Source organism: Balaenoptera acutorostrata, chromosome 13 (assembly GCF_949987535.1).
Source record: "Balaenoptera acutorostrata chromosome 13, mBalAcu1.1, whole genome shotgun sequence".
Classification (NCBI taxonomy): domain Eukaryota; kingdom Metazoa; phylum Chordata; class Mammalia; order Artiodactyla; family Balaenopteridae; genus Balaenoptera; species Balaenoptera acutorostrata.
The window spans coordinates 27,689,516-27,713,032 of NC_080076.1; the positions used below are offsets into that span (position 1 = coordinate 27,689,516).

Below are 23,517 nucleotides of genomic sequence, written 5' to 3' on the forward strand. Positions count from 1 at the left end.
CAAGTTATTGAATTTTCAGACATGTGAGTTGGGGCCAAGTATGATGAATTCAGTGATCTAGTACACAGTCTAGAATACTAATATTTGCTGTCTAGCAGCATGCCAGCAGTTTACCTTTGTGCTGTGATATTATGGATACAGCTATAAAAATTTATATATGTGCACATACATATTGTACACATAAAGCCTGTGTGTGTGTTTGCCTATCCTGTGAGGAGGGAGTAACAAATATTAAAAGTTTTAAAAAATGTTTTTATGATTTTATAGCATCACATACCCACAGTTCCACCAGACACAGCCATTTACATTTCTCCATGGTTCCTGTTATTCCGTATCTATAAATACATCTTTTTTTGCATAGGCATTAGAATCATTTACCTTTCTGAATGTGGTCTTTGTGAAGATTCTGATTAAAACAAAAATCTTTCTACCAGTAGGTAATTTGATAATCCTAACAAACGACGAATTTCCCCAATTCTATATAAAGTTGAATTTGTATTAATGGTTACAAGGTTCAGGTAATAGGAATTAACCTACACTAAATAGTTTGATGTTTGCTGAGATTTTAGATGTTGATTTAATAATTTGTAGTGTCAGTGGATTGTGACATTTTCATGTGTTGTGACAGCATTTTGTATTGGAGAAAGAAGGAATAGTTATTTAATCACTCAAAGTTTCATGTTATGAGAACAGAAGATATGCAGTGGTTAAGAGTTACTGTGGTGACATGTGCATTGGGACATTGACCTTACTCCTCTACAGATGGAAATAAAGGGGCCAGGGTAGGAAAATGAGTTTTATTGTTGTTTTCTATAAATCTGATCCAGGTTGAAAGGTCAGTTCAGGATCAGGACAAAAGACAATCTCCAGTGTGACATATCAAAAGAAGAGAAGAGGGAGCAAGAGGAAGGCAGCCATTGTCTTTTTCTTGTAAACTTGAAATTTTTCTTTTCGTTTCTTTCAGTGTCAGAGAAAAAGTGACAGATTAAATGTACCTTTAAGTAGGAACTTTTTAAAATAAATGAAATCATATGTATGTGTGTATATTGTATGTGTGTATATATATATGCACACACATACATATATATGTATATACACACACACGCACATATATATATATATATAGGTCTTCTTCAAAAGCTTGCATCTTAAAAAATATGTATATGATTAAGATATATTAATACTGTGAAACAACCAGAATAATCAGAGCCACTTTTTAAACCCCCTCCTTAGTACTAACATATACCAGTGTCTCCATTCATTCATTCATTCATTCATGGCTGTGTTGGGTGTTGGTTGCTGCACGCAGGCTTCCTCTAGTTGCGGTGAGCGGGGGCTACTCTTCGTTGTGGTGCGAGGGCTTCTCATTGTGGTGGCTTCTCTTGTTGCGGAGCATGGGCTCTAGGCACGCGGGCTTCAGTAGTTGTGTCTTGCGGGCTCTAGAGCGCAGGCTGAGTAGTTGTGGTGCATGAGCTTAGCTGCTCCGCAGCATGTGGGATCTTCCCAGACCAGGGCTCGAACCCGTGTCCTCTGCATTGGCAGGCGGATTCTTAACCACTGCGCCACCAGGGAAGTCCCTGTCTTTTTCCTTCTTATCCTCATACCCCATCCCCCAATTTCTGATACACATTCCTGTGTGGGAGGTAGGATCATTTGTAATTTGAAAACACTTTTGGTGATTTTCTGTTCTACTTTCATCGTTGTAGAGGACCAGTGTCTTCAAACCTCCAGAAAAAGATCTGCTTTAATATAACATACGTACTTGAGCTCATCTCAGGTTTTCTCTTTCCCCCTCTGGAGTCTACCTTTGTGGTTTTAGGTTGACAGGTAACACTGGAGGCCAAGAAACCTTCCAATTCTAACCGAGGCAGGTTGCTCTTTTTGTCCATCTTCATCTACATCTGGAAAATGTGTTGTGAAATACGAGGCTTATGTTACTGTCTCAAGCATGTTATATTTCCTTTGCCTCCCAAATGGATCAGTTTAAGATTCCTGAACTCTGACCTATGTTATTTATTTGCTTTTCTGAGACTAGCAGTTGCCAGCACAGCCATGTGTGTCCTCTCAAGAGGACTTCATTTTCCTCCTTTCCAACAACATCTGTATTTTTGACAAATAATACAGAATAACAGCTAGACAAGAGCCTCATGTTATAATGCAAACTGGTGTTAGAGGGACTCCAGTGTCTAAATAGGTGGTGATTATTTAAGTGGTTTGAGATTTTTAATTGAGGTTATGAAATAGTTTTGTCAGTTGTTCAGAGTATGAAGAATGTCATGCAAATATGTCATCATTTCTTATTACTAGTATTTAATAATCTGAGCAATAACAGGAAGTTTCAACCAAGGGAAAGGACATCTAGAGGTCCTACTTGTCATCTCAGTCCAACTTTGATGGTTGTACTGTTTCTGTCAGTTGTGCTTCATCTTTGTAGTGGTCCCTTCCAGCTACAGAGCTCTGTGCCTCTCTCATTAAGCTCACAATAATTTACTGGCAGCGCTTTGGAATGCTGACCTTAATGTCCTAATGACCTAATGTCCCTGTGTCCCTGTCCCCCACCCTCCTTTTTTTTTTTAGTTTAGTAGAGTTTTATTTTTCAAAATGTACAGTGGTGGGACCTGTTTATGCATCTTTACTGGCAGCTGGGGCATCTCCACCTTTGGTGTTTCTGGTATAAATTATTTAAACTCTGTGCTTTGAAACCGGTTTAATGGGTCCTTTACTAAGCAGCTCCTGAAGATCTGCCCTGGCCAGGGAACTGTGAATCTTCAGTCTCTCAGAGACAACAGCTGGGGTTTTAAGCTTATAGTCAGGAACTTCCTTACAGAGTTTGTCTTATGTGGCTTTGTCAAACAAGACTAGGTTATTGAGCTTGTCCCACATTTTGCCTTTGGTCTTTGTCTTTCTTGGCTGACTTTCCGACATCTGTCTTTTTCTTGTCATCCTTGTGTGGCATCGCAGAGCTCGGAGAGCAGGTGCTACCACTGCAGCCTCACTAAGGTGCTGGACAAAAAGATGGCCACCATCAGCCAGAGGGTCCGTAACATTGCTTAGTTTCTTGTATATACTCAAGGTGTTTTCTTGAGAACTTCTAATTGTTTACCCTGGACTAAGATAAAATGAAGGTTAAGTAGGAAGAATGCAAAATCATCTCTCTTTTTTCCTGAACTTTTTCAAAAATATGTTTAACTATACTGCTTCTTAAAATTATAAAGTTATTATTATTATATATATAGTGTGTATACATACATGTATAAATACCAGTAATAAAGTGTATCTTAAGTGTATTTTATTTGTGTTTTTCGTAGCATGAACAGCGAATTTCAAAGTCGTAAGCCCTCTTGGAAGAGTAGATGGTATCATGGTAGCCAGTGTTTTTATTTCTGGATATTATGTCTTAAATCCTGAGTAGTTGTCTTATTCTAATTTCTGATTGCTGCCTGTTGTTATCAGGCTGGCTGGCTTTAGGACTGGCTATCTTTGCTTGGGTGATTCCCAGATAAGATCGCTAATAATTAATACAATTCACGTTAGAATGGAAGAAATCATGCTTGAGCTATAGTAAGTATAAGCTTCACTCATAAAGGTACCCTGATTTTAATCAAATCTTAGGAGTCTTCTATTTTATTTCTAAATTTATATATAAAATTACTAATATTCACATACATGTTACACATACATTAATAAAATCATTATGTAGAGTATATTCCTGTTTGTGGATCAAAGTTTTATGTATTGCTCCAGCACTGTCCATTATGTTTTAATGCCACCTTGCTCTTATGTCACAGCTGCTGTTGAGAGCCAACATATGTTCATGTTAAAGTGAAGACTGTTATGAAAGAGGAGAGTGAGTGGAGTACTGTGTAGTGAGTAGCTGCCATATAGTTGTTTGGAAACTTAGTGAACTTACGACTGACAATGCCCAGTGGTACAGCCCTTCTCTCCTGTGAACTAACAGCCAGATTGTTTGTAATTTCCCATGCTATTTAAAACAGGGTTCTCATGTATCAGCCATCTTCTGTAAGGGTGCCCAGTGTGACTTCGGTTGATCCTGCTGCTATTCCGCCTTCATTAACAGACTACTCAGTACCATTCCACCACACGCCAATATCAAGCATGTCATCAGATTTGCCAGGTATGTGAAGAGTTGTTTTGTTTTTTTTATCAAGTTTTACCATTTATTTTTTATCTTAATCTGTGGAGCAAATATAATTTAAATATCTTAAATAGAAATGCTAAGGAAATTGCTAAGGAAAGGCTTCCTGTAAAAGTAGTATCTGTTTTAAATATATCACATTCAGTTCCTATCATTTTAACTACAGAGCAATCTGTAGATTTTGATGAGAGGAAATACAGTAGGAAAATTTTACAGAATTTATTCTTCCTCATAGAGAATTTGTACTCAGAGACTCTTTCTTGGTTTATCATGGAAGCTTCACAGGTTAGGGAGAATGTTTTCTCATACTTTTTTTAGTAGCCCATCATTTCTTGGTATCCCATCACAACTTCAGAATATACTGGTGTACTGTGAGGTCAGTGTTGCCTACCAGCTTTACCCTGTAAAAATAGGATCTACCTGCTGTTTCCCTAGAACTCTGCTTAATATTGAGGGATATCTTTTATATGTATGTTAACAGTTAAAAGCTTCAAGGCTGCTTGAATTACCTTAGTACCAAGATGTATGCAACCAAGACCATATTACAAAATTAAAGCTTTTTCCTCCCTCCCTCTTTTTCCCTCCCTACATAGCCATTGTTTTTGCAGACGTTTTTTGGTCGATCAAATTTGAGCAAGTTAGTACCAGTGACTCTTAAATTCATGACTTCCCTTCTCTCTGAAGGGCCCTTTTAGTGGCATACAGTCACCTCTTCCTGTTATTAATTTTCTGGATTTAGGAAATTAATTTTGACCTATGATTTATTCTTCTTGCCCCTCTTAGTAAGGTCTTTATTTTAAGCACAATGTATATTCTGTTGGGCAAAGTTTGTGTTGTTGAAAAAGTTGATAGTGTGTACTCTGCCCCAGTGTAATTTTGTCACTTGAAATTTGTTCAGCATTTATTCAGTTTGAATAAAATTTAATGGAAAAGAGTAGACTAAAAATAGTATCCATCAAAAAAAATGTTAAGTACCTTTTGCTTCTTAAATGTGTTCACTCCACATGTACTTTGGGAATTGGTATTTTAAAAAATTGTTTGTAAACCCAGCTAGCACCAATTATAGAGTATTTGTTGATACAAAGCTTGATGCTGAGTTACAGGTGAGGTTTCATGGTCCTAAGAAAGATGGAAAGTCAGAGAGTCTTAATTCCTTACTGCCATGTTTTGCTTTAACTGTGGCTAGTTTCAAATGAAGTTGAAGAGTGTCCACATGTCATCTTAGTATGTGTTACAAACAAGCATTCCAGAAGGATTTGTTTCCTAAAGATCTTGAATTAAAAATCCTGAAAAAAGATAATGAACGTTCTCTGTTTTTACTAAGTGACTCTGGCCATTTAGCAATAGAACAGGTACAATGTACAAATCACTTGCCCTGTTAGTTTTTGAATTATGTGAGTTTGGATGAATTTTTAATTTCAAGGAATTTATATTATTTCAAAATTTGGGCATAAAGTCAGCCTATTTACTTTATAAAATGTACAGATTTGAGAAAAACAGTAAAATATGTTAACTGTGTATTTCATAAAATGCATTTCAAGCTGACATTAAGGAACTAAGACTAATATCCAGGGCTGATATTTAGACAATATAAGCCAATATAGTGATACTGATTATTAAAATGTTGAAAGGCTTTCTTATCAGTTGATAAACAGAATAGAATAGGAACTGTTGTACTTTAGAAGAGTTACCAGTTTACCATCATCTATGAATTATGTAGCAGTTACTACATCTAAATAGTTTAGTTTTTACTTTGGTTTTACTGTTAATATGCTCTTTTGTAATTAGTAATTACTTTGGGGATTTTTTGTGCATAATTTTTATGTAATTAGTACTGTACAATTTTGATATTTATAAGTTTAATAATTTATAATAAAATATTAAATAGAACACCAAGAATAGAGAGATGACAAACTTTTAATACATTTCTTAACATTCCTTTTAAACGTCATAAACATGAATCTTCTGAATCTGCAGGAGAACAAAGAAGAAATGATATTAATAATGAACTGCAGCTTGGAGCATCTTCTGATACTGTGCAACAGTGAATGCAAAATAAAACATAATTTGTATTTATGGAATGGAAAACAGCTTGATTATTTCATGAAAAAATATGACTGCCTTATTATTGCTAGTGCCATATTTGTCAGGTGGGAATAGTGCTCAAAAGTTGTATCATTAAAATTTGAAAGTGCTAAACATTTACATATTTAATCATGTAGGAGTTATGTTTTGTTAAAGTTCATGGCTCAAGTAAGGAGAATGTGTTGTTATTAATAAGACATACAGAGTCAGTTTCACATGAAGAAGCATTTAAAATCTAAAACAACAATTTTATCAAAAAGCATTTAGAATGTACCGTCAGAATTTTTAACACTACCTGCTTTTTAGTTAAAGATAATTGAGCATTTTCAACTGTGAAATACTTAGGAGGGCCTAAAAATACGTCAGTACAACATACCATTGCAGTTCAAACTTATGGTGAAATAAGAAAACAGCATTTTACTAAACTTACAAAATAAGGCAATAACGTTTAATCACTGTTCGTGAAACTTCATCTATTTCATGTAAGAGTTTTAATAGTCTGTACTTACAAAGTAGAATTGCAAGACATGGTTGATAATCATTTTTTAATAGGAATAACATCTTAAATACTATATCGAACTTCAGTGTTACTGTTTGAGAAAAATGGTATCAGTGAGAAATATTTACATTAAAAACATTATTGAATTTTGTGTAGACAGCATCTGTGTAATGCTAGGGAGACAATGGGTTTCAACCAAAATTTCAGAAAAATTTCTAGACATTTTATTATGGCATTGTATAAGTTACCATATTCAATTATCCCTGGATAAGGTATCAAAAGATATCGATCAAACAAATCTCTTAAAATGTTTTATCAATAGACTATATATCTACGAGCACACATGAAATAATCATCAAAGAGAATTGCAGTACGTCTGACGAGATGGGAACTGAAATACTGAAAATATGGAGACACCTGGCACCTCGATGGGCAGTCTCCAGTGCTAGAACGGCAAAAACAGCTTGAAAATTACATCAAGCCTGTGTATTTATTTAAGCTGAAGTTATGAAATGGGAATAAACATTTAGAAAAGGAGCATTTTGAGTGATTTGGCTTCAATACACAATATTCCAACAGAAATAGCAATACTTTCTGTAGCTTTATAAAGAAATTTCGTTATTCAAATGGACTGAGTGATTCAACAAACATTAAAAGTGAATATTTGAAATTAAATAAGCTTTTAAAAGCAGAAGTTATTATATAAATAATGTTATATACCATTTGAAGCAAAACAAAATTAATAAAATTAAGCCAATTAAATGATATGCAAATAAACTCTGTGACATAGTCCATAATAGAAATGTTGAATGTCTAAAACTCTCAGAAGGTATTATAAGGGCTAGACAAATTTTGAATTACTGTTCAGCTGAAGCAGAGAGAGGATGTACTGGACAGTATCATTAGTGTGAAGAGAAACTCTTTGCTTATTGAGATATGTCACCTACTTAGTATCAATTTAATGGGAAACTCCTTGGAAAAGTTTGTTGTGATTCCAGTGTCCGCTCAAACCTTGCTGTATCATATAGCTAGTGATAGGCATATGAAATGAAAAATATCAGCAGTTTTCAAAAATGCTTTAGAAATTAAATGACTTCTTTCAAATGATTGGTGCTACAGCTTGTATTACCCGATAAGTATTTTTATCATACCCTTATTTAGAGATTATAAGGGAATAAATATACTTTAACATTTTGATTTATAAATTATTCATACTGGTTATTAAATATTTTAAATATCATTTCCCACTAATATTCTCTCTTTAGAGTAACAGTCTAGTATTAGGGTACACTCTGTATGATTATTATACTTGAGGTGACATTGAATACCAGCATATAAAAATTCATAGAATGAATAGAAATTGGCCTGTCTTAGTAACCTACACCTAGTATGTGATTTTTTTTTTTTTTTAATGTTTTGAAATTTAGTCTAACAGAGGTCTATGGGGACTGACCTTGAAGTTTATTGCTAGATTTTTCAGACCTGAAATTTTTTATTATTTATTGTTATAACTTTAATATTTCAAAATGGTATTACTGGGCAACCTTTTACCACATTTCTATTTCTAAAGCATAATTGGAGAATCCCAAAGCTTTGGTTTAGAAAACTGCATTAGCTTATAACCCAGCACACCTTGGTAAGATTTAGCTTGTTAGTGAGCAGCAGTTAGCAAGTGCTTGCTTTGTGCAGCACGTTGAACTGTGTACTACTACTCTTGTTGTGGGAACAGGGGAACAGAGAGCTGTCCATGAAATAGACATTTATCTGTCTAAGAAGTGATATTTTAGATGAAGCTCAGTGTGGTGTATTTCTAAAAAAATAAATGTGAAGTATCTTAAGAGTCTTAAGTATGTTTTTTTAATGGTCTGAATCCAGATCATCATCTTTTCATTTTATTGCTTCTCATTCTGCTAAGTGATAAAGGGGGAAAGTTTGCTTTGACTAGTCCTATTTATCTGAAAAATTTTGGACTGCCCCCTTTAAGTCTCTGGGAGGCAGTTTTTCTAGTTGTTTTTTTAGGAAATATGTTCATTTTTGGGTTTTATCCACATAAATATCCTGAAATATCCTGATCGTGGTATAGACCTTCCCTATGGCAGAATGGTAAGACCTTAACCCAAATGTTTTATGACTTAAGGTAAATAAAAAATGATTTAGGGAAATAATTCTTGTCTCCAACATATGAGACAACTATTAACAGAACATTTTTGTTTTAGGTTTGGATTTTCTTTCCCTTATTCCAGTTGATCCCCAGGTATGTATCCTGAATTTAAGCAACTAATTTGTATTTGATTGTTGGTTGTGTCATACTAACTAAAAATGACCAGTTGCATAAAATCAGGACAGTCAACTCTCAGTTACTTAAATTGATGGAAAGGAAGTACTATATAAATATTTCACAATTTTACTTGGAGGGATGAAGTTGCTAGTTCTCAGTTTATGATATTTTGGCCTTTAATACTGGAATTTTAAATTATATTTTATTTCGTTTAATATAATCAGTTGGCATTTCTTACAAGCATTTGAGTGATTAAAATGAGGGGAAGCAGTGCTAGATGACTGGAAGTTAAAACCTTATAGAGATAAGTTGTAAAACACTTGCTCTATACATAGAAAATAGCTGAAGCTGATTAAACAGACTGAATCATTAGCTTGATTCTTCCTTGTTTTTAAAGGCAACCAGATTCAGACTTTGGAGATTCCCTAATCTAAACTTGCTATAAACCAGTCATTCCTGTTTTCTTTGTCAGAGATAAGAAACTCTAGTATCCCAGCGTCCCAACATGAAGACCTTGCAATGAGCGTGGACTCCACTGATAAGGCTTATAGCAGAGGCAGAGCAGAGGAGGAAAAGGCATGGGAAAAGCTGAAGGGAAAAGCAAAACAGAGAAAGAGACTTTGAGAGAAGTGTTGAGAGTAGGGAGGGATAGAGGACGAACCATGATCCACTGCTTCGTAGGCTGCTCAGAATCAGCTAACCACAGGTCTTGTATCAGCTTCCTGGTTCAGTACTCTGTATTTGATCACATAAACAGCACTGGAAATTTGGGCCCAAGGTAACAGGCACAGGATGAGGAGTTTCTTCTCACCCTGAGTTGACTTTGTTACATCAGTAGATTCTATAGCAAAATATCTGTTTTTTTAGGAAATAGATTCTTCAGGCTTAAAGTATTACTGTTTTTAATGTGAATCATCCTTTTTTAAAAAATGATCTTGGAACCTAGAGGATTTTGATTTTATAGGGCTATTTAGCATGCTTGGTGTCAGGCTAACTTGTTGCTAAGCCAAATGAAGGGTGAGGTTGTGCTTTCAGTTTTCCTTGAATCCTTAGATTTGTTCTACTTTACCTCCACATTGCCCCCTTAATCCCTGTTATCCTTATGCAGATGTGTTCAAATTACACATAAAGGCTACAGAGTTAGATTGGCTGTAACCTGAGTATTGTAAGATTTCAAGATGTAGAGGCTATTGATAGCAGGACTATAGTATCTAGCATTCATTATACAAATGAAGAAGAGTACCTTTTTACTCCTAGGTGGTCAAAAACTGCCTCAGAGGTAGTAGAAATAAAATACTAAGTTTCTGGGCTTTTTCCAGATTCTTGGCTCAATTTTAGTGGTAAATTAGAAATTGATTTTAAAGAAGTTTAATACCTGACAATGCAACTCTCTTTAGAGGTTCTTAGAAGCTCTTTAAGAACTCCCCTTGAATGTCTTTGTGCCTGGCATTCATTTTGTTGATGAACCAAGACAACTGTCCATCTGAAACATTAAGTTACTTTTTTAAAAGGCACCCTGAATTTTAGTTGTTGCCCTTCCACTGAGTGGCAGCCTTAAACCTGGGGCTGTTGTTCCCATTTTATGATCTTTTTGAAGATCATGTAGTCTAAACAACTTCAGTTTTAAATTTCTGTTCTTAATATCTCTGATGATAGGCTGAATAATATATAGAATTGATAATATTGATCAGATATCCTTACTGATCTTCTTTCATACAGTCAATCTGAACACAGACTTAGGACCTCTCCTCTTGTAATGTATACTGGACCTCGCTTATCTCACTTGTCAGTGCAGTTGTCTCTCACATAAAATATTCTGTGGTGATATAAAATAAAGCTTTTAGCTCTTGTCTCTCTCTGTTCCTCCAGGTCAATATTAGAGTACTAAACTCAGGTTGGAATTAGTTTGGGAATCAGCAACTAAGATGTTAAAGAAACCAGAAATTTGAACAGTTGGAAGGGGGTGTCAAGCAAGCATCTTAAAGGAAATTAGATTAGATTAGATTTCCTTTAAGATTTATTCCAAAATTTTGTGAGTACCTGAGATAACTCTTTCTGAGCATCCCGTGGTAGTTAGCTACCAAGTTTCTATATTAGTCTCTATATTAGAATGTATGCTATCTTCTAATTACACAGGTACTGTTACATGTATGTACAAAGGAGTCAGATGCTGCCTTCCTGCTGATCAGTCTTAACATTATTCCTTAAGGGTCTGAGTAATACTAAATTTTGAGAGAGTTATTGAATTAGCATTTTTCTTAACACCATTAAAAACAAGTTTATTAGCCTTTTACAGTGTGTTTTAAATCTGGTATAAATATATTTAGTGAGCAAATTCTTTTTGAGATTAAGTATGAGTCATAATTTTGGGGCCAATATTCAGTATTAAATAACTTCAGTTATTGTTGACATTTTTGTACTACTACATATTTGGTCACAAATTCTGTAAGTTTTGAGACAATCAGGAATATGCTGCACTCACAAAATAATGTAAAATGTTAAATTCATGCCACCTTCCATCCAAAGATGTGAAGTTTTGAGAAATTTTTAAGTCCCACTGAGATTTAAATGTGTGGCTATCGCTTGTGCTTATCTAACAATTTCTAGTCTCTGTATTTAAAATCGATGTAGCCTCTTCCTCATCGGCATCATTGTTTGTTTCAAGCAGTACTGTCCTCCTATGTTTTTGGATAGTCTCACCTCACCCTTAACAGCAAGCAGTACGTCTGTCACCACCACCAGCCCCCATGAAAGCAGTACTCATGTTAGTTCATCCAGCAGCAGGAGTGAGACAGGGGTCATAACCAGCAGTGGAAGTAACATTCCTGACATCATCTCATTGGACTAAAGGAGGACTCAGTCGATTCTAGGAATCATTCATTAAAACTGCTCTTTCTTGGATCTCTGGTCCGTGGAAGCTATTTTTTTGGTAACAATTACTTTGATATTTATTGAAGTGTCAGATGGACCCTTTTGCCTTCTGAGAGATGAACACAGATGACTGCAGCAAGAACCACATGACATGCAAGGATTTTTCTTATTCATGCTGTGCTCTGAGCATCAGATACATTCAGCTGTAACTGCATCTTCTTGAGAGATGGATTTCAATTTCACATGTTACTGGTTGGATTCTACAAATCAGTTAAAATTTTTTTTGTTGTAATAAACAGCAATAAAGTTATGTAAATATTCAAGTAAACTTTTTTCTAATTAAAAAAAGATGTAATCAATGATTCTGAAATGACAAGTTTTGTTTAATCTGATGTGAAGGAAAAATATATGGAAAGAAGTTACGTTTGCCAAATGAGTCCTTTCCATGGAGATTTGTTCTATTTCGTTGAAGTAATGAAGTCTTGATAAGTGGCCAAAGCTTGGGTTCTACTTTTCTTCCTGCAGTTCCACTTTTCTCCCTGATTCCATCAAAGAAAAATGGCCTTTTGTGTTAAGCATTTTCCCCTGGTGGTTGTTTACACTTTGGTATTGTGTGCTGATGAATGCAGAGTGAAGTTCTGGGATTTGGCTGTTCTTTATTAATGATTGTGTTGAAGAAACCCTATGCAGAGTCTGCCCTGATGTAATGTGTGTTATTTTGGTAATCGTACATTCTTATTCTAGAGGTTTCTATAAACTGGGGGCTTACCTTCTCAAAAAAAAATTCTCTGCAGCCGTCAAATGAAATGTTTTTAGATTAAGGTGTAGGCTGGAATGTTTGTTAGAATTTTGTTCTCACTGTCTAGAAATATTGAGAGGTTGGAGGCAGTGGAAGAACAGATTTAGGGGCGGTGGGAATAGCAAAGTTTAATTTCTTCCTAAGAACTTCTTTTGCTCATTTATTTTACAGGATAATGTACAGATCTGTGTTGAAACTTTTCAGTTTAGTAACACTGACAAAGAAAATATGTTTTAGATCTCATTTTTCTCATAGCAGTGATTTTCAAACTTAAAGAACAAACAGTAGCAAGGGGATGGGGATGGCATCAGATTTCGCTTTCCTTTTTTTTAAAAGGAAATCTTTCCTGAAGCCACAAAAGACAAAACAGAATTAGAAATGTTTGAATATAAGAAAGGTTTGAAGAGGAGACGATGGGCCTGAAACCCACTTTGAAAACTACTCTCTTACTGTGTGTTTGGTTTTAAAATCTCTCAGAAAACTGTTTTACCCTTGGAGAAACATTTTTATCCAAATTTTATACTTTGCTTTCATTTGGCTGCAAAATTTTGAGTTCTGAAGGAGTTAATACTTCCCTAATATTTAGCTTTCTCTCCCTAAGCTGTATCTACTTTAAAAATAAACCTGTGTTAAAAATGATTAATCTAACTGATTTCTCAAACTGAAGTGCCCAGATGAAGAGTCCACCAATTTCAGTTAGGACAGGGAACAATCTGGGTTGGTGCAACTCCAGGGAGCTGACTTGTTACTGCTTGGTTTTTCACACCTTCTCAAGTTCTCATGCCCCCCCCCCCCCCCGTGCTCTTTTTGTACTCATTTAATTTCATGTGATTTTCTACATCATCCCTTCTTTGGCTGCATTATCCCCTTAATGAATTATCCCTTTTGGAGAGTTATAAGCATGGGAGACGAACCTGAATCTTCTTGCAGTAGTTGCATCATAGTTGCCAGTTTTACCTTCTTAGTCCACGTTACAGTCGATTGGTCCAGATACAGAATTTCTTCCTAGTAAAATTTTATGTTGCTGCTCTAAATATGGATGCAAGTTCTGTTAACTCTGTAATCAGATAGAAAAAGTAACCTGATTTGTGTGGTATAATTTGTTAATAAAGAAATGCTGTATATTTGTTATCACTTTGTTACCCTTTAGATGCTCAGAGACCCTCCCCTCCCCAATTTAACCAACAAAGTTTTATCAGGTAAATGAAAAAAATTAATAGAAATTAGTTTATTTACTTGGTTCTTGTCAATGATACCTCTGTGCTTTTATAGTTGTGCTGTTTCCTTTTCACTGTTTTATGTGAACAGTTTTATTGTTTATTTTTGGTGCTTTACACTGAATTACATAAATTTTTAATTTATCTCATACAGGTGACTAACATTTTTTAAAATATACTTTTAAGTTTGTAATCTTAAAATTGAGACTTTTGCGTATGTATATTTGAAGGTGAGTACTTTTCTTTATGCTTTTGGCCCTGTGACAACAGCATGCTTATTAAGCCATTGTCCTTTTTTTAGAATGGTCACTAAATATTTTTTACTAAGGCTCTGATTTTGTAGTAGTTTCTTTTACTAGTCCAGATACCTGCTCAACCAAGTGTAATTCAGTTTCAGAGGAGGTCATCTATAGCTGTTACTTAGATGTCAGCCAACCAGTGATTATGTTTAAGGAAAGGAACTGCAGTTATTAGTCTCTTACAAACACTTAGCCAACCTGTATTTCTATCTTTATTCACATAGAAATGTTAAAGGATTTCCTTGCTTTGGTAACTCGTGGCAATGTAATGGGTGCTGAATGTAACTTCACACTGAATGTCTGCTTACATTCACTGACTTTCTGACCCTTAGGTGAGCCGCTTTAGGATTCTGTTTCCATTTCTGCCCAGAAGGTATAAATTCTTGGCATCTGTCATGGAATAATTACAAAGGCCAAACAAAACAGTAGAATCAGGAAAGCTAGAATGAAAATATCATGATTTGGTGAAAGAGTGTGAGTATAAATAAGGAGATCCATAACTCTTGGTATAAAACAAGTTTCCCTAGGGTAGAAACTTAAAGAATTTGAAGAAAGGTAAGATGTTGGATTTTAGATGAATGATATTCAACAGAGACTATTCTATTCTGACTTTGGATTCTGACCTTTGAACCATTCTGCCTTCAGACGAGTCTTGGACATCCGTCATTTAGTAACCGAGTTGTCTACTTTTCTTCTGCCAAAAAAGTATTTATTGTTAACATTTTGTCTTTTTAAGTAAAGTTGAATTTTATAAAGCATTAGTTCTCAGCTTTGTCTTTCATTTCTCTCTAGCCCCCAATGGGTGTAAAAAAAAAAAAAGTCTCTCCCCCCCCCGCCCCCAAGTAAATGCTTTTATTTTCCTAATCTTTTTCATCTTGGAAAATGCAGAGCAGTATGCCATTTAAACTTGGGTCTGACGTTGTATTTTGTGACCCTGGATCTGTGTCTTGTGGGAGCGTGGAGTTGTCATTTAGGTTGGTGATTGATGTCTGAACCTGATTCACCATCTTTTCTGCTGCAGTTCTTCACGAATATGGTGAAACTTGTGGAAAGAATTTAATACTTCCTCTGCTTTTTTAAGAATGACTGGTTTGTAAGCCCCCGCTTTTTTGTTGTTAGGAACCACGCTCCAATTCCTAGGAGAAACAGATTAGGCTGAATAAAAATGCCCATTCTTTAATGCTTGCCTGACTCAATAATGGTTTTTTTTCTATTTCTGTTTAGTGATGCATGCTTATTGCGGGAAATCTAGACAATACAGAAAAGGGGAAAAGGGCACTTTAATATCTTTGCATATTTCTTGCCAGTCTTTTTGCTAGTTGTCTGCGATTTTACATAGTGTCTCATTCATTCTCGGTGTAATTTGTGCCTTGATTTTTTTCTCACTCTACAGGCATTATTCCATGTCATTAAAAACTCTGCTGTGTGGGTGTGCCACGCTTCCGGTTACCTTTCCCTGTTGGGCATTTTAGGCTGCATCTCGTGATGCAGTGTCACAGTGCATGTCTCTGTGCATAAGTGATTTCCTTAGAATAAATTCCTAGAGGTGAATTTCTGAGGCAAGGATGCAAATACTTTGTAGTTTTTGATTCATATCATTTTTCCAAGTGGTTTTACTAAGTTATACTGTAACCATTTGGTATGAGAAGAACTGTCTAACCATATTTTCCAAGAACATGTGCTGTTTAACTCTATGCAGACATCTGCATTAAGACCCTCCACCTTCTGACCTTGGTGAGCTGGGGTAACTGATTTGGAGATAATGGGCAGAGACTTTCCTGGGATGTCTCAGTTTCAAATATATGTATCTGATATGTTCCAGAAACACCTACATAAGGATATCCAAATGATTTTATACATAGTTTTCCTTGTACTATGAAGTAGCCCATTGTTACACTACATTTTCTCTTTTTGGTTAGAAAATCTTGCCTTTTCTTAAATCTTTTGTGCCTGGGGCCAGCCCTTAGTAGCCAGCTCTCTTTTTTTCCTCTTCCTGTAGCCTCCATTTCGGCCTTTCTGAGCTCCCCAAAGCCAGTAGGATCTTCTGAGCCAAAGGCAGTCCAAACCAAACTGGAAAAGTGGTAAGGCTGAAACAACAACAAAAGCAGAGCTAAGCTTTGCTTTTTCACTTTGTCTTTTTGTGTTTTCAGTCCCATATTGGTGTTCTCAGGGCCGCTCTGGGGAAAGAAAAACAGATTGCTATCTTCGGATGCTCAAGGTATTATTTTCTTGATTGGCATACCACATTTCCCAGGCTGCTTTTTCTTTTTGAATGGATTTTAAGGCTGCTTTTATGTTCTCAAAGCTCAACTCTTTCTATGTGAAGAAGAACGTTGTTGTGTTATAAAATATCCCTCTTATTTTGGCCTTCATCAAACTATTCAACAAATATTCAACGTGTTTTGTAAGTGTATGTGGGGTAGAGTAGTATAAAAGATCTGGTCCCATAGTTCAGAAGGCTTATAATCAAGTTTTCAAAACTCAGGAATTCTTACCTACTAACAGACATGCTAAGAACCTTAAAAAAATGTCACATTCCTTACCACAGTCCTTCAAAGGAAAGTAGTATTGTCTCTGTTTTGCAAACGAAGAAACAAATTTCTCAGTGGACTTGGCAGTCTGAAACAGACGTGCCTCAAAAGCCTTCTGACTAAACTGAAGTGACACTAGTTAGGTAGGCTATTTGGGAGACTGATAGGGTAATCTAGACATAAAATTACGAGAACTGATTTCAGGTGATGGCCACAGGAATAAGGAAGGAAGGGATGCTGGAGCCATTTCAAAGGAAGACTCAAGATTCAGTGTCTGAGTGGTTATAGGAGCAAGGGCTGAGTCCATTTCTCAAGCCTGGGTAACCAGGATAATGGTGATACTACGAGACAGGAGGCAGTTAGAGTGGACGTTAGTCATTTAGGGGAGACAGTGGTTAGTTTGATGGGAAGTGTGAGATTTCAGAAAGTAAGTGTCCAGGAAGCTTAAGAAGTCTTAAGAAGTGCAAACTTCCCTTGTCCTCTGTTTTCACCTTCACTTGTCTCCCTTCTATGTGTATTCTAGTCACTTCCAATTGCCTACCCTCCCTCTCGCCTCCCTAATCCATGCTTGGCTGCATGTTGTTCTTGTGATTTTTCTCTTAACTGCCTTGCCATAACAAATTTGGCTGTCACCTGAAGGCCTGCCATAGCCTGTAGCTCTCACCAGTGTGGGCTGTGTCCACATTCCATTTATCTCAGGAGATGGTGGTTGCTGCCCTTCCTCTCTATTGTAATTTCTAAATAATTTCTCCCAAAGCTTCTGACAAAAATCTGCCCCTTTTGCAGCCTATGCCAAGAAGTTATACTATCAGTTACCTCTACTCTTGCCACTGATCACTCCTTTGATTTCCTGAAGGCCTCACTTCCTAATTCACAGCACACTTTGCCGTCTCTGATTCTTGCGTATTCTCAGTATCTTCAGTGTTCTGGTGGATGATCCATCCAACACCCTGGCCCGTGAGATTTTTGGTTACCTCACCTTCAACATTTTCTTCCATTGAAACTCCCTACCACTGTTTAACCCTTTCTGTTTTCTTTGTACTTCTTGTCCAACTTAGACTCCTTCATTAACACAGCCTTCAACATGTCCTCAGACCCAGTAGAATATACAGATAAGTGAATAGGGAGATTACAATGCAGTGGTAAAAGGTACAGGGTGCTATAGGAGCACACGGATAAAGAGAGGACTAAAAATGTTCAGAATAGCTAGAAATTTGCTAAGTAATATTAAGAGAAGTATGTAAGAAATCATGAAAAGCCTTGTAAAATAAGTCATTGAAGAGTTTTCATGATCATTCACTGTAATGAGCGTTTCTTGAGTTTGATATGATTATCTCTATTCTACAAATGTGGAAACAGATTCTGAGAGGGTAAGTGACTTGCCTAAGGTCATGTAGCTCGTAAGCGGGGAGCCAGGCTTCATACCCAGTTTTTAACTACCTTCTCAGAGAGGCCTTCCTTGACCGTTCTATCTAAAAAGGAGGTGTTTCCTAACTATTCTAATCTTATCACTGTTCATATCCTATATGGCGGATAGCACAACCTGTGTTTATTTTATGTATTAGTTTACTGTGTGTTGTCTGTTTCCCCTGCTAGATTGTAAGCTCCATGAGGGCAGGGGTGATATCTTATTTCACTTGCATCCCAGAGCCTAACGTGGTGTGGCGCATAGTAGATGCTCAATAAATATTTGTGAATGAAGAAATGGTGGATCGTCCTTTGTATTTGACTTACACTGACTGTGGAAATCACTTGATACCTGAGCAGCAGGCATTCACAAGGGAGGGAAACGAGGAGGCAGATGGATGAAAGATGCTGGGGATTTCAGAGGAATTCAGCAAACTGACCTAATAGACTGAAATCTCAGGGGCAAGGGCCTGGAATGGGGGATTGGTAGAGCAATGCACAGTGGGGACAATGATGTGTGAGTAGGTGTTTTATTAAACCTGAAGGGCTAAGTGACCCCTCGTAGACTCAGCCTACTGTATATGTAAGGCTGGAGAAATTCTGTGTGTAATCTCTGTATTTTGTACTAAGGACCAAGTCATCTGGGTCAGCTCTACTGCTCTGAGTTATGCAATACAACTGTAGGTGTAAACATTCTAATTTATCATCTTTAGTCTTTCAAGGCTAACAACTTCACCTAAGTCATTATTGGACTCTACTTTGTAACTGGAACAAGAATCAGTTAATTTGATGTCTCTGAAGTCATGCCCACATGACATTGGACCAGCTACAGGCTTGTCCTATAACATGGGTAGTACTGAAACCATGGTAGTGCAAGAGCTCATCCAAAGAAGTTGATGAGTGAGGAAAGGAGAACTAGACAAGGAACACAAGAAGGGGATTGAGAAGGAGCAGCTGAGATATCACAGAGGCCAAAAGAAAGTATTTCAGGGTGTTTAGTGAAGTTAAAATCTCTCATACAATATAAAAATAGAGTACCCATTTAGAAAAAAATTTTAATTTCAGAAACACCATATTTGATTGAATCTAAGGCATCTTTACATATACAACGAAAAATCTAAACTGTGGCCCATTGGTTTCAATCATATTGATCATAAGAGGTAGTCTATTAAAATGTGGGGGAGGAATGAATATGCATATTAGAATTTAGGAATTATGGTAATCTATATCTTCCTTTTTCAGTGTATTGGTGAGGGTAGATCTAGGTTGCAGTGGGATGAGGACTGCAAAGTAATGAAGTAAGTGCAGATAACTCAGAAATTGGCTGTGACGAAGGGTGAGGCTGTAGCAATAGAATTACGTGTGGTTGAGGGATGTTTTTTTGAAGGTGGGAGAAACTTGCATCTCATATTTAAATGCTAATTAGGATAGTGGGGTAGAATCAGGAGAGAGGGGGAGGTGGAAATGCAGGGGTGCAGGAGGAGTTGGCCAAGATCATTGGTACACCTAGGTTCCTGAGGAGGGAAGCTGGCATCCATATCACAGGCAGATGAAGGAATGGGTATGGACACAGGTATGTGTGTCATTTGGGTAGCAGAGGGTTTAAAGTTTTCACCTAATGGTTTTGCTCTCACATCTTTGAGAACCAAGTGATGTGGCCAGTTCCAGAAGTGGGGAGGGGCTGAGGATGGAGGTAGGTACAAAGACAACAGTTTGAAATGAAGGTCCTAGAGAATGGGAAAGAGAATGGACTAGAAAAGAACAGCAGTGAGTTGGACACCATGGACTTACAGTGGCATCCATCTGTCTGGAGGGCTATTCTTCAACACTGCTCATTGGTAAAGCCTATTCAGAGTTGAGTTTTTGTCAAGTGGGTGCAACAGAAGAAAGAAATATCTTGAGCATGCTGGCAAGTAGCTGACATGATGGAATCTTAGTTGCCATCACACTCCTGAAATGATTCTTGCCGATGTCAAAATGTGCACATAATTGCGAAGTTCCATGACCTTGACTTTTACTAACTTCAACATTTGCATTTGACCCAGTCCCTTCCATTCCTTGATTTTTGTGACCACACAGTTCTTTTTCTGTCTCCTTCAGGAACTCTTTTTCTTCTCTCTGCCCTGGAAATGTAAATGTAGATGTAACCTTCCTTGGTTGGCTGCCTTTCCCCAACCACCTGACCCACACTGTTTGGCACACTCGTCTACTCTGCTAGAATGTAAGTTCCATGAGGGCTAGGATTTTGTTTCTTTTGTTAACCATACTATTGCAAGTGTCTAGAATAGCTTTTACTTTCAACCTATGTCATTATATTTGAAATGAGTTTCTTGTAGACAGCATATTGTTTTGATTTTTTTTTTTTTTGATCTTTTGGTAGCAACTTGATTGAGATATAATTCACATACTGTTTTAGTTTGCTAGGGCTGCTGTAAATTCCACAAACTGGGTGACTTAAACTTAACAGAAATGTATTTTATCGCCATCTGGAGGCTACCAAATCTGAAATCAAGGTTCAGCAGTGTTGGCTTCTTGTACAGGCTTTGAGGGAAGTCTGTTCAAGGCTTCTCATTTTGGCTTGTAGATGAACATCTTCACCCTGTGTTTCTTCACATTTTCCCTCCATACATGTCTGTCTCTGTGTCCAAATTTCCCCCTTTTAATAAGGATACTAGTCATATTGGATTAGGGCCCACCTTGATGACCTCATTTTAACTTGATCACCTCTAAAGACCCTTTCTCCAAATAGGGCCACATTCTGAGCTACTAGGGGTTAGGACTCCAACATATTTTTTGTGGTATGGTACACAATTCAACCCATAACACATGCAGTTCTCTTGTTCAAAGTGTACAATTCACTGGTTTCTAGTATATTCACAGAATTGTGCAACTATCACCATAATCAATTTTAGAACGTTATCCTTATGCCCCACAAGAAACTCCATACCTATTAGCAATCACACACCCCTAATTTCCCCATCCTCACACCCTTCAGCGCTAGGCAACCACTAATCTACTTTCTGTATATGTATTTGCCTATTCTGGATATTTAAGATAAGCTGAATCATATAATATGTGGCCTTTTGTGACGAGCTCATTTCAGTTAGCCTAATATTTTCAGGGTTCATCCACATAGCATATATCAGTACTTCATTCCTTTTTCTGACCAAGTAATATTCCATTGTATGGATGTACCACACTTTTGTTTATCCATCCTCCAGTTGATAGACATTTGGGTGGTTTCAACATTTTGACTCTTATGAATAAGGCTGCTATGAACATTTGTGTACAAGTATATGTATGGACATATGCTTTCCTTTCTCTTGGGTTTTTTAATTGTATTTTTCAATCCTAAAATTTCTGTTTGGTTCTTCTTTTTCTTCACTGAGACTTACTTTTCCAATTGTTTGGGAATGTTTGTAATTGCTTATTGAAGCATTTTTATGATAGCTGCTTTAAAATCCTTGTCAGATCTGATTTTAACATCAATGTCATCTCATTGGAATCTGTTGATTTTTAATTGAATCTTGGACGTTTGGGGTGTTATGAGACGTATTTATTTAAGTCTTCTGTTTTATCAGGCTTCTTCTGGCTTTGCGCTGGTGAGAGGAGGGGAGTGTCTCAATACTTCTAGATGTAGGTGTAAGTCCAGATTCCCTCCTCGGCCTCCATTGACACCCCAGGGGGTAGGAGCACCTCCTTACTGCTGGGCAGAGATGGGAGTACTGGCTCCTCGCTAAGCAGGAGCCATCCTGGTTAGGAGGGATAGGTTTGCCTTGTTACTGCTCCCCACATGGCCTTTACTGACACCAAGGGGAGATGGTTGGGCTCCTTCCTGCCAGGCAGTGGTCAGAGTCCTGACTCTCCACTAGGCCTCCTCTGATACTAACACAGCACAAAGATGGAGCAGGTGGGGTTGGAAGTCCAGGTACCCCACATATTCTCCACTGACAGTGGGGTTAGGATGAGGCTTGATAACGCCTGGCAGGTATGACAATCTCACTCAGCCTTCTCTGACCTCACCCCCCCCCAACCAGAGGGGAGGGGTACCTTGTTACTGCTGGGCGAGGAAAGAAGTCTAGGCTTTTCACTCAGCCTTTGCTGATGGGTAGGAATGGGACTTGAAATTTTTCCTGTGGTGTTTGACTGGAATGATTAATGTCTAAAATATTATCGAAAACACAAAACCCTAAGGTATCAAGGTGTTTTGTTTTCTCAATTAAAAGGCCATATAACAAGTGTTGGCTAATAGAAATCTCTAAGGAAAGTTCTGCAAATTGCTAGAAGTGTTTTTAAGAAGCATATCGGGTAAAGAATTAACAGTGGTTAATCTCGAATAAGGTGTGTATTCAGTTAGTCTGTTGTTCATATGGTATCTCATTGTTTTTTGCAAAGTTCTTTAAATTTCAATGAACCCCTTGTTGGTCACAGATTCTGAATAGTTAACCTGCCTGTGGTTTGTCATCCCCTTCTTGCTGGCAGCCATGGCAGAAGGTGAATGATGTCAGAGAAGGATTTCCTGGGTGGGGAGAGCAGGAGAGAACAGCTTTTCTGAATACAAAAGTAATACACATTCATTGTAAATGAGTGATTATTGATGTAGGTGGGCTAATATGTACCATATTTTTTTCCTGTTTTCTATTTGTTGCCCATGTTCTTTGTTTTTCTTTCCTCTCCTCTTTTTCTGCCTTCTCTAGTTTTAATTGAGCATTTTATATTATTCCATTTTTTTCTTGTCAGCAAATCAATTTTTTTTTACAATTTTTCTTTCTTTCTTTCTTTCTTTTTTTTTTTTTTTTTTAGTGTTTGCCCTTGCGTTTGCAATATATATTTACAACTAATCCATGTTCTCCTTCAAGTAACACTGTACGGGTCATGTAAGTATCTTACAACAGAGTATTCCCAACTCCTCCCTCCATCTCTTATGATATTGCTGTCATTCAATTAATTTATCTATAGCTATAATCACTGAATGTTTTGTTGCTGTTATTATTTTTAACAAACTGTTAAAATAAGAATAAGGAAAATAAAAGATTTTATTTTACCTTCATTTACTCCTTCTTTGATGTTCTTCCTTTCTTCATGTAGATCTGAGTTCCTGACCTATATTCCTGAAAATTTTCTTTTAACATTTCTTGCTATGAAGGTCTACTGTCAGCTAATTCCCTTTGTTTTTGTTTGTCTGAAAAAGTTTTTATTTCTCCTTCATTTTTGAAGGATAATTTTGCTAGATACTGAATTCTAGGTTGGTGGATTTTTTTTCCCTAACACTTTAAATAATTCACTACACTCTCTTATTGCTTACATGGTCTCTGAAAATAAACCCAATGTAATTCTTATCCTGACTCCTCTATAGGAGGATTTCTTTTTCCTTT

The 23,517-nt window shown here is 36.7% G+C and overlaps 1 protein-coding gene and 1 pseudogene across 7 annotated transcripts in view; one reads left to right on the top strand and one right to left on the bottom strand.

The window, feature by feature from the left end:
• PIAS2 (protein inhibitor of activated STAT 2) overlaps positions 1 to 13,819 on the top strand; it is a 94,211-nt gene extending 80,392 nt beyond the window's left edge. For 2 of the 7 annotated variants that reach the window (XM_007197204.2, XM_007197202.2), the window contains 3 exons: positions 3,996 to 4,135; positions 8,957 to 8,994; positions 11,684 to 13,819. In XM_007197204.2, the coding sequence (XP_007197266.1) occupies positions 3,996 to 4,135; positions 8,957 to 8,994; positions 11,684 to 11,866 (361 nt within the window). In that variant the 3' untranslated portion in view covers positions 11,867 to 13,819. The other 5 variants (XR_452464.2, XR_003621962.2, XM_007197203.2 and 2 more) reach the window with 5 other exon arrangements.
• On the bottom strand, positions 2,623 to 2,956 carry LOC130704580 (40S ribosomal protein S25-like; annotated as a pseudogene).
• Positions 13,820 to 23,517: the final 9,698 nt, after the last annotated feature.